The sequence below is a fragment of the Hirundo rustica genome, chromosome 3 (assembly GCF_015227805.2).
Source record: "Hirundo rustica isolate bHirRus1 chromosome 3, bHirRus1.pri.v3, whole genome shotgun sequence".
Classification (NCBI taxonomy): Eukaryota; Metazoa; Chordata; class Aves; order Passeriformes; family Hirundinidae; genus Hirundo; species Hirundo rustica.
Genome location: NC_053452.1, coordinates 71,300,889 through 71,315,359, shown reverse-complemented (window position 1 = coordinate 71,315,359; position 14,471 = coordinate 71,300,889). Strand labels below are relative to the sequence as shown.

General features: G+C 44.2%; 1 protein-coding gene across 2 annotated transcripts in view; it reads left to right on the top strand.

Moving 5' to 3' along the window:
- The first annotated feature begins 12,861 nt into the window (after nt 1-12,861).
- The window catches only part of SOBP (sine oculis binding protein homolog), a 99,542-nt gene continuing 97,932 nt past the window's right edge, over nt 12,862-14,471 (top strand). For both annotated transcript variants that reach the window (XM_040058314.2, XM_040058313.2), the window contains exon 1: nt 12,862-13,029. In XM_040058314.2, the coding sequence (XP_039914248.1) occupies nt 12,934-13,029 (96 nt within the window). In that variant the 5' untranslated portion in view covers nt 12,862-12,933. The remainder of the gene's footprint in view (nt 13,030-14,471) is intronic.

Sequence of the window (14,471 nt, the reverse complement as noted above, 5' to 3'; positions counted from 1 at the left end):
GCCTCCTCACTGGCTCATCAGTCAGCACTGCAAAAGAAAGCAAAATCAATGGAAATCCCTCCATTTCAGCAAGCTGAGTATGAACAGGAGTGTGCTGCTGATAACGCACCCCCTTCGTAGAGGCACTGTTTGTTCACCTACCCACCCAGTTTCCATTGTAAGAGCCTCTCAGGCCATCCCCTCTGATGGGCAGTGCTCCGCTCAGGGGAATTTGGACAGAGACCCAGAACAGCAACGTTTTGGAGCCGAGTAATCTACAATAGAAGGAGGAGGAAGATAAGCGCATTGTTAGTTTCTGCTCATATGCAATCAAAGCAGACAAAACATCCATCATCCTGTACAATATTAGTCTTTAAATATTCAGCTTTATCAGTTCCCCCATTCCTAATCCATCATTAACCACTCCATGAAGTCTCAGCTGATTAGCCCCACCTCTGCAGCTCAGCAAACCATTAACTATTTATTATTTGTATTTAATTGAACATCAGTAGCAGTAGAAAACTCCAACCAGACACATTTCAAAACCAGAACAAAGGAGACGGTCCCCTGCCTAAGGAATTCATGGTTTGGGCAAGAGTGAAATGCAGCAAAGAGGAAGTGACAGCCATGCTGAACCAAGGCTTACCCATGTACCCTCTATTAAATTCCCCACCCCATAAATGTCTAGATTTTCTATGGATTTTTTTTTTTCCAATGAGTTTCATCTCAGTATCACTTAAAATCAGAGAAGATGATGTGATTTGGGAGGGTTCTCGGGGGGGGGGGGGGGGGGGGGGGGGAAGAAAGAAAAAAAAAGGATTTTTTATGTTAGGTGAAAAATGGTTTGAAAACCTCTATCTAAATAATGGAACAGTTATCAGGTAGTGATAGAAACCAGAGATTATAGTCATAGTATGGCCAGGAAACTGGCAGACATACACAACATGCAGAATTTATTTGGACTTAGATAAATAAATGGAAATATTTCTCAGTTAAAATGCTTACTTCTCGGGGATTAAATATATGTAATTTATGAAGTGTTATTTGTATTTTGCTGCTTGCTATTCACATGCATAATCAAAACATAGATTCAATTCTATTTTCTTTTTTTCCCCCCAGATTTGCACATGTTTTTCCGTCTTTTTCCTACTTAGACTGGAAGCTAAGGTTGGCTGCACATTTCCTCTGAAGTAAACGTTGTAGAAATCACCAGTGTCTTTGTTACCTCCACCTGGGTTTGTGTACCTTTCTATTTATGAGTGCCCTTTGAAACATGCCTGAAAGATCCAGTTCCCAAGAAAGGCACTACCCACTCCCTGAGCAGAGGTGCACAGCACGAGCATTCCGCACCAGAGACTCAGCACTGGCTTGCTGTTTACTGATCAACTTTAAAGCCCAAAGCACAGAAGGAAACAGTTTTCTAAGGGACTTCTCTACCTCTGTGCCCACTCCTTGCCTTGCTACCAGGTGGAGAGTAATGCCAGTCTGGGAACCAAGCTCAGTATATGAAAGTGAACATAGATGACACAGAAAATGCTTTTTCAATTTGAGTTGGAAAACTCAAGTTAAAACCATTTGAGTCCATCCTTGTAATTCGGTGTCTGAACAAAATAATGTATTTTAAGTAGCACTGACTAAACAGCTTTGAGGAAATTAAAAAGGTATCCATCTATCTATACACTTTACCCCAGTCTTCTGTTAAAAATAGGTATTTTCCAGTACTATACCCTCTGCTTTTGAATTTATCCTGATGTCAATCTGTTGGAGATGAAGAGTGATGACTCTCAGGGTACAAGGGGTGATGCATTTATATTTACCTAGCACTCGACTCACTTGCATCTGTTCTCCTTTTAATCCTTGTAATTAAAATGCCTGCTTGCCTCTTCAGTGCATGCTCTAAAACAGTTTATATTTGTTCATCACAGCAATCATGGGTACTGCTGCAGCAGGACAAGAGGAAAAACAATTGACTTAGGCCAGCATGGTTAAGTAACCTATAGAAGGGGAAACATAAGCTACTAATGCACAATAGAATATGAGGGCATTGAGTCAGATGAAAGGAACATTTAAAGTAGTACAGCCTGTCTCCCATAAGAGCCAGAATGAAATGATTAAGGAAATAGAATGAGAAATGACGCAGATATGGAGAAATAAGCTCTGTGGTATGTCCACCTAGCTCCCACCTGACTGCACTTTGGAGACTTCTTGAGCCAGATGCTCTGTCAAGTCCATCATGTTTAATAAATGAAAATGGAGCTACTTCTCAGATCTTCCAAGTCTGGCTATTCCAAGCTCTCCTTTGAAGCCATTTGGACCTTTTTCCCTCCAAGCATCCTGTGAACACTGTCTTCCCCAGGTTGGTTTTTTTTTTTTTTTTGCGTTATATGGAAGAACCCCACGACATCTATTTAAAGCTTCCTATCTGCATTCAGAACCAATGAGGTGTGTCCAAACTAGTCTAAAATGATCTTGAACAACATCTCCATCCATTTCTGTTTAATTAATTCCCCTCATCTTCCTTCTTTCCTCTCTAATGCCCTCTTTCTTTTATCCTAATTTATGGTGGGTTTTACAACCTATAAAGACATCTAATTTACAAATGCATGCGTATCACATACCAAAATTCAAATGACCAAAAGCACAGCAGTCCTTCAGAGACAGTCTTCCACAATGATGTCACTTACTTGTAAGTTTAGTCTTAAACTTTGGCACCTCAGTTGCTTTCTGAGCTCTTGAGTGACAGTGACCTGATTTTCAGAGGTGCTTAGCACCCACCAGCTCTCCGGGGGAGCTGCAGGCACTCCACAAGCACAAGAGAACACTTTTATGCAAAGCATCTGACTGACTCTGGGCACTCAAGTATTAAATTGTTACTCTGGATTCAGCTTCACAGTGTAGTGACAAAGGAAATCATCAGCCCTGGAGTGAAATTAAGAGCCTTAGGACTGGCAGTGCAACCCTTACTTATGGTGATTTAAAGTAAGTAGTACTCTTTAATTAAATACTACTAAGTGTGACTCTTCCCTTTTTTTTTTTTTTCAGAATCAGTGGCAAATGCTACAGAGGAGAATCATCCTACAGGCTTCATATACTATAAATGTACAGATTTGCTATATCAGGAGTCCTGCTGGAACATCTGATTTTCAGCTTTGTATCTGTTTCCACAGTAAAACACCAAAACTTCAACTTATATTTTCACCTGCACAATCTAATAGATACACTTTCCATCTACCCTATAATTTTTTCTCTTTCTCTGTTCCTCTCTTGGAACTTGTTCAGATCTATTCTCTAGCCAAGAGTGGGTGGGATTTTTTCCCTACAGTGTACTCCTCTTCGCATTTCTTTTTGCTTTCTCGCCACCTTTCTATGTGTCAGCCTTGTTCCACTTCTTCTCCCTGGTGGCATTCAGAACTCCTGCTACTTTTGTACACTCTCACCATTTTAAGCTGCTTTCCCACATGCTGCCTTTCACGGAACACCTTCCATCCACTGATTTCCAAAGCACAGATGCTTGTTCACTTTCCGTGATGGCAACAACAGCTCTAAAAGAAACATATCGTTTCCCCTCCTGCAATTCATGCACAAATGCCTGGCATGTGCTGCCTGGAGAAAGCCTTTCAACTTTGAATTTCCTTGCTTTTGTAGAATCTGTGAAAAAGTCTGATAAATTACAACTTTGGCAGTTATTTCAAATAACTTTATTTGCAGCCAGCTGAGGCAAAATCTGTCAATGGTGCCATCCCCGTGTTCTTTCAAAGGTTGTTGGTGTTTCATGAGGGAGCTCAAAGTCAAGCTGGTTCAAAGGGAGGCTCACATTTCATTTTTTTCCAAGAAGGTTAGCTTACATGTTCTAATGGTGACAGGACTGTCTTACAAGACATAAGAGCTGAGTTCTAGTTGAGGCCATGAGTCTCTTCCAGTACATGTGTTTTGTCACTTTATCTCTCTCCTGATGATTTCTCATCTGTGAAGCAGCTGTAATACTAACTGGTAGCTGTAATATTAGTTAACAACAGACAAGAAGACCCCAACTAATCATATGGGTGGCAAGGTTTTGGAGTTGGCCTTGGACCTGGTTTTAGTGTTGGCAATTTGGGCAAAGCCAGTGAACCTCAGTTTGCAGCTCCTCTCACCAGGGCTCAAAAGACACCAGCTGTGACACCCAGTGTGCAGCAGGCAACTTCTCACATTGTCCTGAGGGCCGAGAGGAAGAAATAATACAGAGCCTTGGCATTGCAAGCCTCTGCTGTCTGAGCTTGCAGGAATGGTGGTGCACCTGGGGACCTCTAGTGATACTCAGAATAAACGCCAGCATGGCAGGGTTTGCTGTGTGTGAGCAGGATTTCAGTGCGTGCTAATGAAGATAGGCATGGCGTTCCTGACCCTCTACTCCCAGAAGCAGTCCAAAGCTGAAGTCTCGTGGCAAGCCTTTGCTCAGCCATCTGGGTGTGATGGAAGCTGTATGTGACTGTGTCCCATCTACACCCTCTGGTGACCCGAAAACGAGTGGTGAGAACATGTCAATTCTGCTTTGACATGTCAATTCTCAATTCGAGAATCTTGGATGGAGAATTTTGGATCAGAAATGCTGATCATGCTTTAAGGCAAAAGACCCTGCCTGTACAGAGAAAGATTCTCAGGACTGTCTTTGAGCAAAATCTACTTATGGTGAGAGACACAGATTATTATCATTAATGTTACATGCATGATTTAATTAGGAAAAGCCACACAGTTCATGAAAACAAAATATTTCCAGCTAATAGTATTACTAATTACCTAAAAGATCATAAATCAAAACAAATTTAATAATATGCAGGAGAAAAGGCTGACAAGAATCTCATGAATTTCAACAAAGAAATGTGAAATCCTGCACGCAGATCAGAACAATATTTGTAGTAACAAAGCTGGGGAAGAAGCTAAAAAGCAGCTTTGCAGAGAAGGCCCTGGGGACTTTGTTATTCAACAATCTGAACATGAGCCAGCAGTGCAGCCTTGCAGCAAAGATGGCTGAGGTGCATTAGGAAGAGCACTGCTAGCAAGGTGATGGATGTGATCCTTCCTCTCTACTCAGTCCTGGCAAGACACTCTGGACTGCTGGGTCAAGATCCAAGCTCCACAGTATAAGAGAGACATGGACACACTGGAGCAAGGACAGTGGAGGGCCATGGAGATGATAAAGGGACTGAAGAATCTGATGTTTGAGAGGCTAAGGGACTTGGGATTGTTTAGCAAGGAGAAGAGAAGGCCCAGGGAAGATATGATCAGTGTGTATAAATACCTGAATGGGGGAGGCAAGTGGAAAACACAGAACCAGTCTTTTTTTAGTGACAGAACGAGAGGCACATGGGCACAAATCAAAGTACACAAAAATCCATGTAAACATAAGAAAAAGCTTTTATTTTTTTTTACTATAAATGTGGTCAAACACTGGAAGAGGTGGCCCAGAGATGCTATGGAACCTTCATACTTATTCAAGACATGACTGGACACAGGACCAACTTGCTCTGCTTTGAGCAGGGAGGTTGGACTGGATGATCTCCAGAGTTCCCTTCCAATCCCAGCTATTCTTTGATGTGCTAAATACGTGCACCATTCTAGTCCTGAATATATCTCTGTTATGCATGCCCAAGATACATTTGGATTTTTTGACAGACTTTTCACCACATCAGTATGAAGGCATTGCCTTTACACATCCTTTTAGGATGTGTAAAATTAATGTAAATATAACTGAAAAGATCAAGAGATTGAATCGCATATCATGTAGGATTCTGGGGAGATGCTGGCAGGAAAACAAGCATTGCAGAAGAAGAGTAATCGTCAAATAATGACATGTCAAAGCTCAACTTTTACCAACTCTGAATCATTTAGTATATATATCAATGTAGATACCTTGACATGTTTCTTTGGGTCCAGGAAAGAAATGAATCTGTATCTTGTATATGCAATGCAGGGGGTAATTTGGACAAAATCATGTAATGTTTTTGAAAGCATGACAAGAAAATTAAGGATGAAGAAACTCCAGAATGACTTTATGAATGAAAAGAACCTGCAATTGCTTTCCATCCCTTGACAGATGTTACTTAAACTGACATACTATATCATGCAACAAAGCTTACAGGGGAAATACAGGATTATGAGAAAATGTATAAACCACTATCATGACTGTAAAAAATACTTTTATTCTACACAGAAAGACAAAAAGAGGAGGGATACTTTTTAGGAAGAACTTGATGTAGAGTACTATACCAGCATTTTCAGGAAACAGCAAGATTAATTTATTAAAAAAGAGTGAAGTTAAAAAGAAGGGAGAACTTTCTGCTGTATCCCAATCTCTCCCCCTCTTCTCCTGCCATTGTAGCATCTGGGAGACTTGCCTATTTATTAAACTAAATCCAAGAAGACCCTCTCCTGCCTTCTTCTGTACAGAGAATTAAAATAATTGGAAGGGGAGGAAACAGTCGTTGTCAAGAAATGGTAGGTGAAGAAATTAATATGCCTTGGCTATAAACATTCTCAGTTCACCTCAGAGGGAGGTTTACAGCTTAGGACTGTTCCAGAGAGCAAAAGTATCCACCCCTCACTGGTTTTGCTTCCGACTTTGACAGTTCCCTGCTTTTGACGTGTGTAGAGAAACAGGGCCCAGCACACACAGAGTTAGGAGGGTGCCTCAGTACCTCAAGCCTTCTCCAAAGTAGCCCTTGGAGGCCAGTATTTTGGGTGTCAGCCCCAATGAAAGAAGAAACCCTCAAGAAAGTAGCGCTTAGTATATGCTCTTACCAACCTGTGTGACAGAGCACCATTTTGGACCAAATGAAACTTCAAAAGATTCACAAAATCTCTTTTTAAAAGATTGATTTCATTCTGAGGTACAGACCTTATCTGTAATGAAGCTGCAAACCCATGGTTTGTCACAGCCAAGTTCAAGTCTAAGTTTTTTGCTCATCCATAGGTCCTTTATTTTTCTTTACCTGATTTTTGGCATTGTATTCAATATGAAAGCATCACAGAAGGATCACTGAATAACCAGAGTGGATAGACAGAGTGTAGCTGTAGACATACGATAAAAATTTTTCCCCAAAGTCAATACTGGTGTCCAGGACATGTTTTCACTAATTTGTTTTTTAACGTGTTGCTATCTTTTAAAAAGGTTTAATATTGATTGATTTTTAATAGCATGGGTGTTCTCTCATGCTAAAGACTTCTTCTTGCTTACTTTTCTTGTAAGGAACATGAGAAAATGAGCAAGAAACAAAAAGGTATTTTAACAGGAGACTTGGAAATCTTTAACAAAGAATTGTAGAAACAAGTTAACTTTTCTTTCTGTTTATCAAATTATGTGAGGATTCAGGCCAAAAGAGCAATTGTTATTAATAATTCAATAAGTTAAATAAAGTTTCTCGCTTTTTGACAGAAGTTTCAAAAAGCATTAACAGTGTTAAGGCACTGTCTTGCCATTAATTCGTACAGATTTGACACTGATACCCTAAAGCAGAGCAAAACAAAGAAAAAAAAGGAATATTCATCAACATTAAAATATCTCCAAACATTTCCAGACCTTTGTATTTGGAAAGCCGCCACTACTCCCATTTCAGCTGCCATACTGAGTCTGCTTTGGAAAAGCTACCTCTTGACATTTTGCAGAACAGCTTCCAATCATCTAAGGAAACTCCGGATTGAGATTAGTATCCACAGCAGAAAGGAATCTACAGACACTACTGTGTGCGAGTAATGCTGTGGGCATTCGTCCAAGCTCAGGAACGAGTGGAATGTACCCCTTCTCCAAGGTATGGGTGAAAAAACATCGCTGAAGTGGAAGTGGGGTTTGGGCGGAACTGAAGCAAGAGAGAAGCTCATATATATGTTTTCCATGTGTATGAAAATGGCTGTCTACCTATTAAAAAAATATCGGGAGCCAATCTTTTAATTATTCACTGCATTTATTTGCTTCTGATGGCATAAATAATCTATCATCTTAGCGTGCCACACAAAAAGTCAGAGGAACATTTCCACTTCGAGTCAAACGAAAAAAAAAAAAAAAAAATCAACGTTATGGAACTTTTCTGTGAACTCACATAATGAATTTCTTTGTTTAATTAAACACTTCAGCAAACCAAATACCTGAATTTAAATTGCTGTTTATTATGGCTTCCCCTCGGATACAGGTGAAAGACTGCATAGACATATGTTTTCCACGGTGACTGGCATTACCGAGCAACCTGACGGAGAGCTGACAACACCTTGGCAAGCAGAGAATATACGGTAAATTATCAGCAATATTAAGAGAACCCAGTTACGAGCCTCACCTTTACTTTGGCCTGCTACGTCTGGGGCTGTTACTTGGGAAAATAAAAGAGACAACAGCCTCCCTTTTTACCTTCAGCTTTCCCCCAGCGTGTGTGGGTGGACGTGTGGGTTTATACGTGCGTAATCGCACGCAGGCCGGTGCCTAAACGCGTTTCGCTGTCCGAGGCTCCACGATGCGCTTCCCACCGCGCTGGGCAGGAGCGGGACGGGAGGGGGAGCTCTCGCCGCAGCCGCCGGGCGGGGACGCTGCTCCTGGGGCCGGGGCCGCCGGGGCCCTCCGCCCGCCCGCCCGCCCGCCGGGCAGCGCCGCGGCTCCGGGGCTGACCCCGCTTGTCCCGAGTCTGCCGCTGAAAACCGGCACCTTGTTTCCAGAGTGCCCCCAGAGCACCGCTCGCTTGTTGCCGTTGCCTTCTGAAACCTTTCGCTTTGAAGCCGTCGTGCTGCTTTGCATATTTAGCAGCTGGAAAAATCAGGCCTGCTTGTTTGTCTCGTCCTTCCCAGCAGGAAAACAAACCAAACCAAACCAAAAAAAAAAAAACAAAACCACCCCCAAAAAAAAAAAAAAAAACCAACCCACAAAACAAAACCCCACACCCAAAAACAAACAAACAAAAAGAGACTAAATAGCTCATTATTAATATTAAGGAGACTTACGCATTAATAAAGGCCAAAATGAAGAACTCGGAGCAAAATGTTTCTTTTGTGTTACCTAAAACGTAGCTCTAGTCTCCTTTCAAAACATTTAAACACTAATAAATAGGACTATGAACTATAGAATATAAATCAAACCTGGGGTGCTTTATTATAGGCAACTCATTTGCACATGTGATTTTATGAAGGATACATATTTTTAAGAAGTCCGAATTACTGTACTTGCAAAAACCCAAGTGCAAATTCGGAGCTGGAAACAGATCTGTGGTAGATCAAAAATATGGAGCTTGGTAAAACATGGAGCCTCGGGTGCAGAGCATATGCTTAGGCAATGGAAGGAAACACTCAGGTTTTTGTCACGACTTAGAGACCACTGAAAGGCAAAAATCTTATAGTTTCTTCCCAGTTTTAAAAGTGACCAAAAAACCGACCAGCTTCTAGTCCTTGAACCATCATGACAGCGAGAGGCTTTCTCTACCTCACTGTAGTTAGAGCACACACTCTAACAGACTGATTTTAAATCACCTTGGAAATTTCACAAGGAATTTGGTCTCATTAAACTCAGGAGAAAAATCTTCACAGGATCCAAGTTTCATCTTCGGCTGCAAACTGCTTACTGATACCACATACCTCGGTGTCTCTGTCTTGTAGAATAAATCTGAGCAGTTCTATTGATCCAATCAGTCACCTTTATTCACCTGTTTAAGATGTTTGCAGAATCCATATTGAGAACTACAGAACCAGGATTCTTTACTGAAAATACAGGGCTTCATACAAAAAAAAAATATGTGCTGCTGCCACGGTTCAGTAAATGTGTTTAATGTTAGGGTGCCTGTAATGTAAATAGCAGATTTATTTTCTCATAACTTTTTGGAGATGTTCAGATCAATGCCATTGTATGGCTGACAAATGTGTGGCTTCCATAGATTCTGATATTCTTCCTCCCCTTGTAAATTCACGAGTTACCACTAAAACCTGAAAGTGTTCCTTTTTGTTAGTCACTCCTTCCCCCTTAGTAACAAGTGGAATAATTAAATGGTTTCCAAAACTTATTTCGGTACCTCCGATGTGTGTCAGATAACGTCTGAGTGCTCTAAATGCATGAACTTCTGTGTTGACAGTTGATGGTCCTCCATATGCTGTCACTAGAAGAACAACTTCCCAAGAATATGCAGTGCAATAATATGCACATCAAGGTAATAACAGCTCTAGAAAAGTAGGAATCGTGACAGTTGCAGAAATAATCTGCTGTCAGATGGAGATATTATTATTAGGACACAGAGCGGTAGAACTTTTGTATCCATCGCAGTCCTACATTAAATACCAAGAAAAACAGGGTATGCTTTAAGACTGTGGCTTTCATCTGCTGGTTGACAAGGTACTGGAGGACTGGAGGTTCTTTTTAAAGAGCTTACCAGAAGTAGCTGAGCAAATGAGCCTACTGTCAGGAGAAATAAGTTCACATCTCCATTCAAAAGCATTCAGAAAAATACTGTGAAAAACCCCAGCTGAATGCTGTTACTTTTGGTGATCAAGAAGTGAGAATCAGCATTCAGAACTGGTAGCAAGAGGGGTGGGAAGTGCTTCAATTTGCAGCCAAACCTTCTGATGCTAGTCAGGAAAACCGGAATGACAGACTTGATCCTGAAGAAAATTCATTCTGGTCTACTCACTGTAACCTGCTGTAGTCAATTCCCATCACCTAGGCTTGCAAATACCTTCTCCAAAGTATCTTCCAACATTAAAGGAAGTTCTGTTTATGCTGGGAGTTTGAGATTAATATTTTTGTCAGATTGTCAACTCAAAACTGTTAAATTTATGCAGTGCTTAATGAAACAATGCCAGTGCTTTATTACAATACACATAGTAAGTATTGAGAAGTAGTCCTCTGATGTTTCAGTGAACGAGAACCATTTGAGGCAATACACTGTTTAGCAGAAGTTTTAAGGTTTTCCTTAAAATTCTTCCATCGGCTCTGCTGAGAAATTAGCGTTGTGTCTAACACAAGAGCTCGTTTTGTCTTTTTCATTAGAATGACTTTATGTATCAGCAAGGTGGTGGCTGTTCAAAGCAGAATTGTCATCTGAGGCTGGCTGGCTTTTTCCAGAGGTTTCAAAGAGTCGTGCGAGATTGCGTTTAAAAGCAACTTCCCCTTGTGCTGTCTGTCTTATTCTTATTGTGCGAAAGAATACCCTGAGATTCTGTGAATATCTCCTGTACTTAATGAGAGCTCAACTGTACTGGTTTGTTTGTAATAGAATACGGTAAACAAAACATAGGTTGCTGGCGGTGGGGCACAGGAGGAGGGAAACCTCTCTACTAAGCATCGTCCTTTGAAGGTTACCTATAGATGTAAGTTAGTTTCCACAAGTTTGAGAAATCACTGTATTTTAAAATACTACAAGCAGGAAAAAAATCCAAACCTTTGTTTCCTCACATGCTTGCTGCTTGGTGGGTCACGGAACGGACCGAGCCCACAGCACGAACCCTGCTGCGGCTGAACTCCTGCAACTCTGCTGTCAGCAGAGCCTTCTCGAGGGTCCCTGCGAGGTCCTGCTGCTCTGCGAAAACCAAACGATGAGAGCTGGGATTTTCTCAACATCTGCCTAATTCTTTCAGGCAGCGAGGGGAGTGGCAGCACCTCCGCCTCGCAGCGGCCGCGACTTTACCACTGCGGATGTGCTCTAGGATTTTAGAGGGTCAATCTGATTGCTATCTCATCTTTTGATGCGTGATGCTCTAACATCTGAAGCTGTGCAAAATCTCCGTTTCTCCTTATTCTGAAAGTCACTGGGGGAAACGTGCCCCGTGTCTCTAATCGCTCTGACAGGCAGGCAGGCAGGCAAGGCTCATCTCAGTAACGAAACGAACAAAGTTGTGCTCAACTTTTCATGCTAAAAAGTGCCAGTGATTTAAAGCTTCGGAAACAGAGAATGTAAATTAGGCATTGTTGCACGCAAACCGAAGTTGTCTTTGACAGGCTAAACAGAGATTTTTATGGGGAGCTTACTCATGCCCACAGGGAACGCAGTTTATCTTTCGACTGTGGGTTTGGGTGTTTTTATAAAAAAATGTATCATTTTAAGGTGTACCGAAACCCTGTCGTACGATTACAATTTTGTCTGTCGGAAAAATGGACACCCCCGTGCCGTAATGCGTTGTACCGGGTAATCGGGGACTGCCAGGGAAAGCGGGAAAGCAGAGCCTAGGAATAATCAATGTATCGCCCACAGCGTGTGCTGTAATCCGGCACCTCCTCGCTGAAGCGCGTCCCACCAAACCATTCATCCGCACCTCCCGGCCGCAGATAAAGGGAAAAAACCAGGAGCGATCAGGGGAAGAGCCTCGGCTGAGAGCGGCGGGGACGGGACGGGATGGGAACGGTCGGGACGGGACAGGACGGCTCGGGTGGGCTGCGCAGAGGGGCGCAGACCGGGCGGACCCCTCGGCTGTCGGTGGCGGGCACCGGGCCCCCCCCATCCCCACGCCGGGCTGGGGGCGGGGGCGGGTGCGCACCGCCCCCTCCTCTCCGCCGCGCTCCGCTCCGCCCGGTGCTCGGCGCCTCCCCCCTCGCCGGCTCCCATGGCGGGCAGCAGCGGCCGATTCGGTGCCGGCAAGCCCCGCCCGCCGGCGGTCCGGGGCCGGCCTCCCCCTTCCCTCCGCCGCCCCCTCCGCGGCAGCCCGCCAGCAGCGCCACAGCAGGCGCGGGGCCGGCTCGCTCCGCGCTGCCTCCCGCCCGCCCGCCCCGCCGCTCCCATGCGGGCCGGCGGCGAGGCAGAAGATGGCTGACTCGCCGGGGCACCCGCGCCCCTGCCCGCCCGCGCCCCCCGCCCGCCCGCCGCCGCCGCCGCCGCCGCCGCGCTCCCCCCGGGCCCTCCGCGGCGCCGCCTGCCACCACTGAGAGCCGCCGCCGCCGCCCCCCCGCGCCCCTCCCGGCCCCCCCAGAGCACCAGCAGCCATTTCATCTCCACCACCACCACCACCAAGTAGGCGCAAAAAATGGCAGAAATGGAGAAAGAAGGGAGACCTCCCGAAAATAAAAGGAGCAGGAAGCCGGCTCACCCGGTGAAGCGGGAGATCAACGAGGAGATGAAGGTAGGTGCCCGTGATGGGAACGGGAGCGGGGTCCCCCCCCGCACCCCCCGCCTCCGAGCATGGAGATGAAATAAGAAAGGATCTCTTGTCATTTTTTTTTTTTTGTAGGATGCACTGAATGTGTCTCAACTCCGCCTCCTGGGCTGCAAACAGAGACGAATTCACAGGCTGGAAATCCTGTTCATTGACCAGCTTTATTTATTTTTTTTTAAAAATAACTCTCTCGTTGGGCTTTTAAGCTCCTCGGTGCCAATGATGAGCCTATTTTTTTTTTCTCCCCCCCCCCCTTTTTTTTTTTTTTTTTCTTTTTTTCCCCCCTTCTTTCTTTCTATCGCCACCCTCCCAGGTAGCTGGAAAGCCCTTAAAGTTAGGAAAGAAAAGGATCTCTTTTAAACGCTGTATTTCTGTCCTTTTTCCAGTAGCCAGCTGCAACTGTGTAATTAAATTGTCAAAGTGAAACGCTGTGGTGTGAGCCGTGCATCAGTCTCGCACTCCAGCGCGGAGCCCCCTTTTCTCTCCTTCCCCTCGCCTCCCCCTGTGCTGTACCGCTCCGCTCCGCGGCTCACGGCAGCGCAGAGGTGTCGCTGGAAGGTGCCTTGTCCGAGGGCTGCTTTTGGTGGAAGAGTATTTACCGCGCGGAGGGCTGTCCTGCCTTATAGGAACCGGTGCCGCTCCAGCTGTGCTCTGGCGGCCGCTCCAGATGTTGGGATGGCTGCGATGGCACAAACCCGCTATTTTGGGACTTATTTTACCATTAGGTCGCTGTTCCAGGCTGGATCGGTCCTATTTTTTTGCGCCTCCTTTCCATCTCTGTTTGTTTGATGTCTCTAATTCCCCAAAGTTGGTAACAATGTATTGCTAGACTTCAGCTGAACTTGTTGTTAAATGTACAGATGAAGTGACTAAAACAGCTAGTCTGGCTACGAGACAAGGCTGCTGAGATTTAATTTGAATATGTCATTTATTAAAAGGCTGATTGTAAGTGGAAGACAGCCTGGAAAATGTCACTCGTTCACATAGTATGCATACTATATAGGCGAGTGTATAAATATGCACGACACCTAGTGAAAATATCTTTGCTTTCTGGAACATTGATCTCCCCATATAAGATTAAACGGGAATGCGCCGTCCCCTCCCCTCTTTCGCACACCACTGATTTCGGTTAGGTGCCCTTTCCTGCCCAAGGCAGGCGTTCTTGTTCTTGCTGCCCATGTGATGAGCGTGTACATGGTTCTGTGTGCACTTCAAGTGTAAACGTGGGCAAGAGTAGTATTAGGGGCACAAACAAAATAACGTGTTGGTGCATCTCTTTGGAAACAAGCTGTAGTAGCTTCAAGTCCAGAGGAGTGGGATCTTTCTTTGTGAGATATGTGACACATCCTATTTTCGGAGAGGGCTCTGTGCAGTCACCGGAGAGTCATTGCTCATTGTAATCCCACATA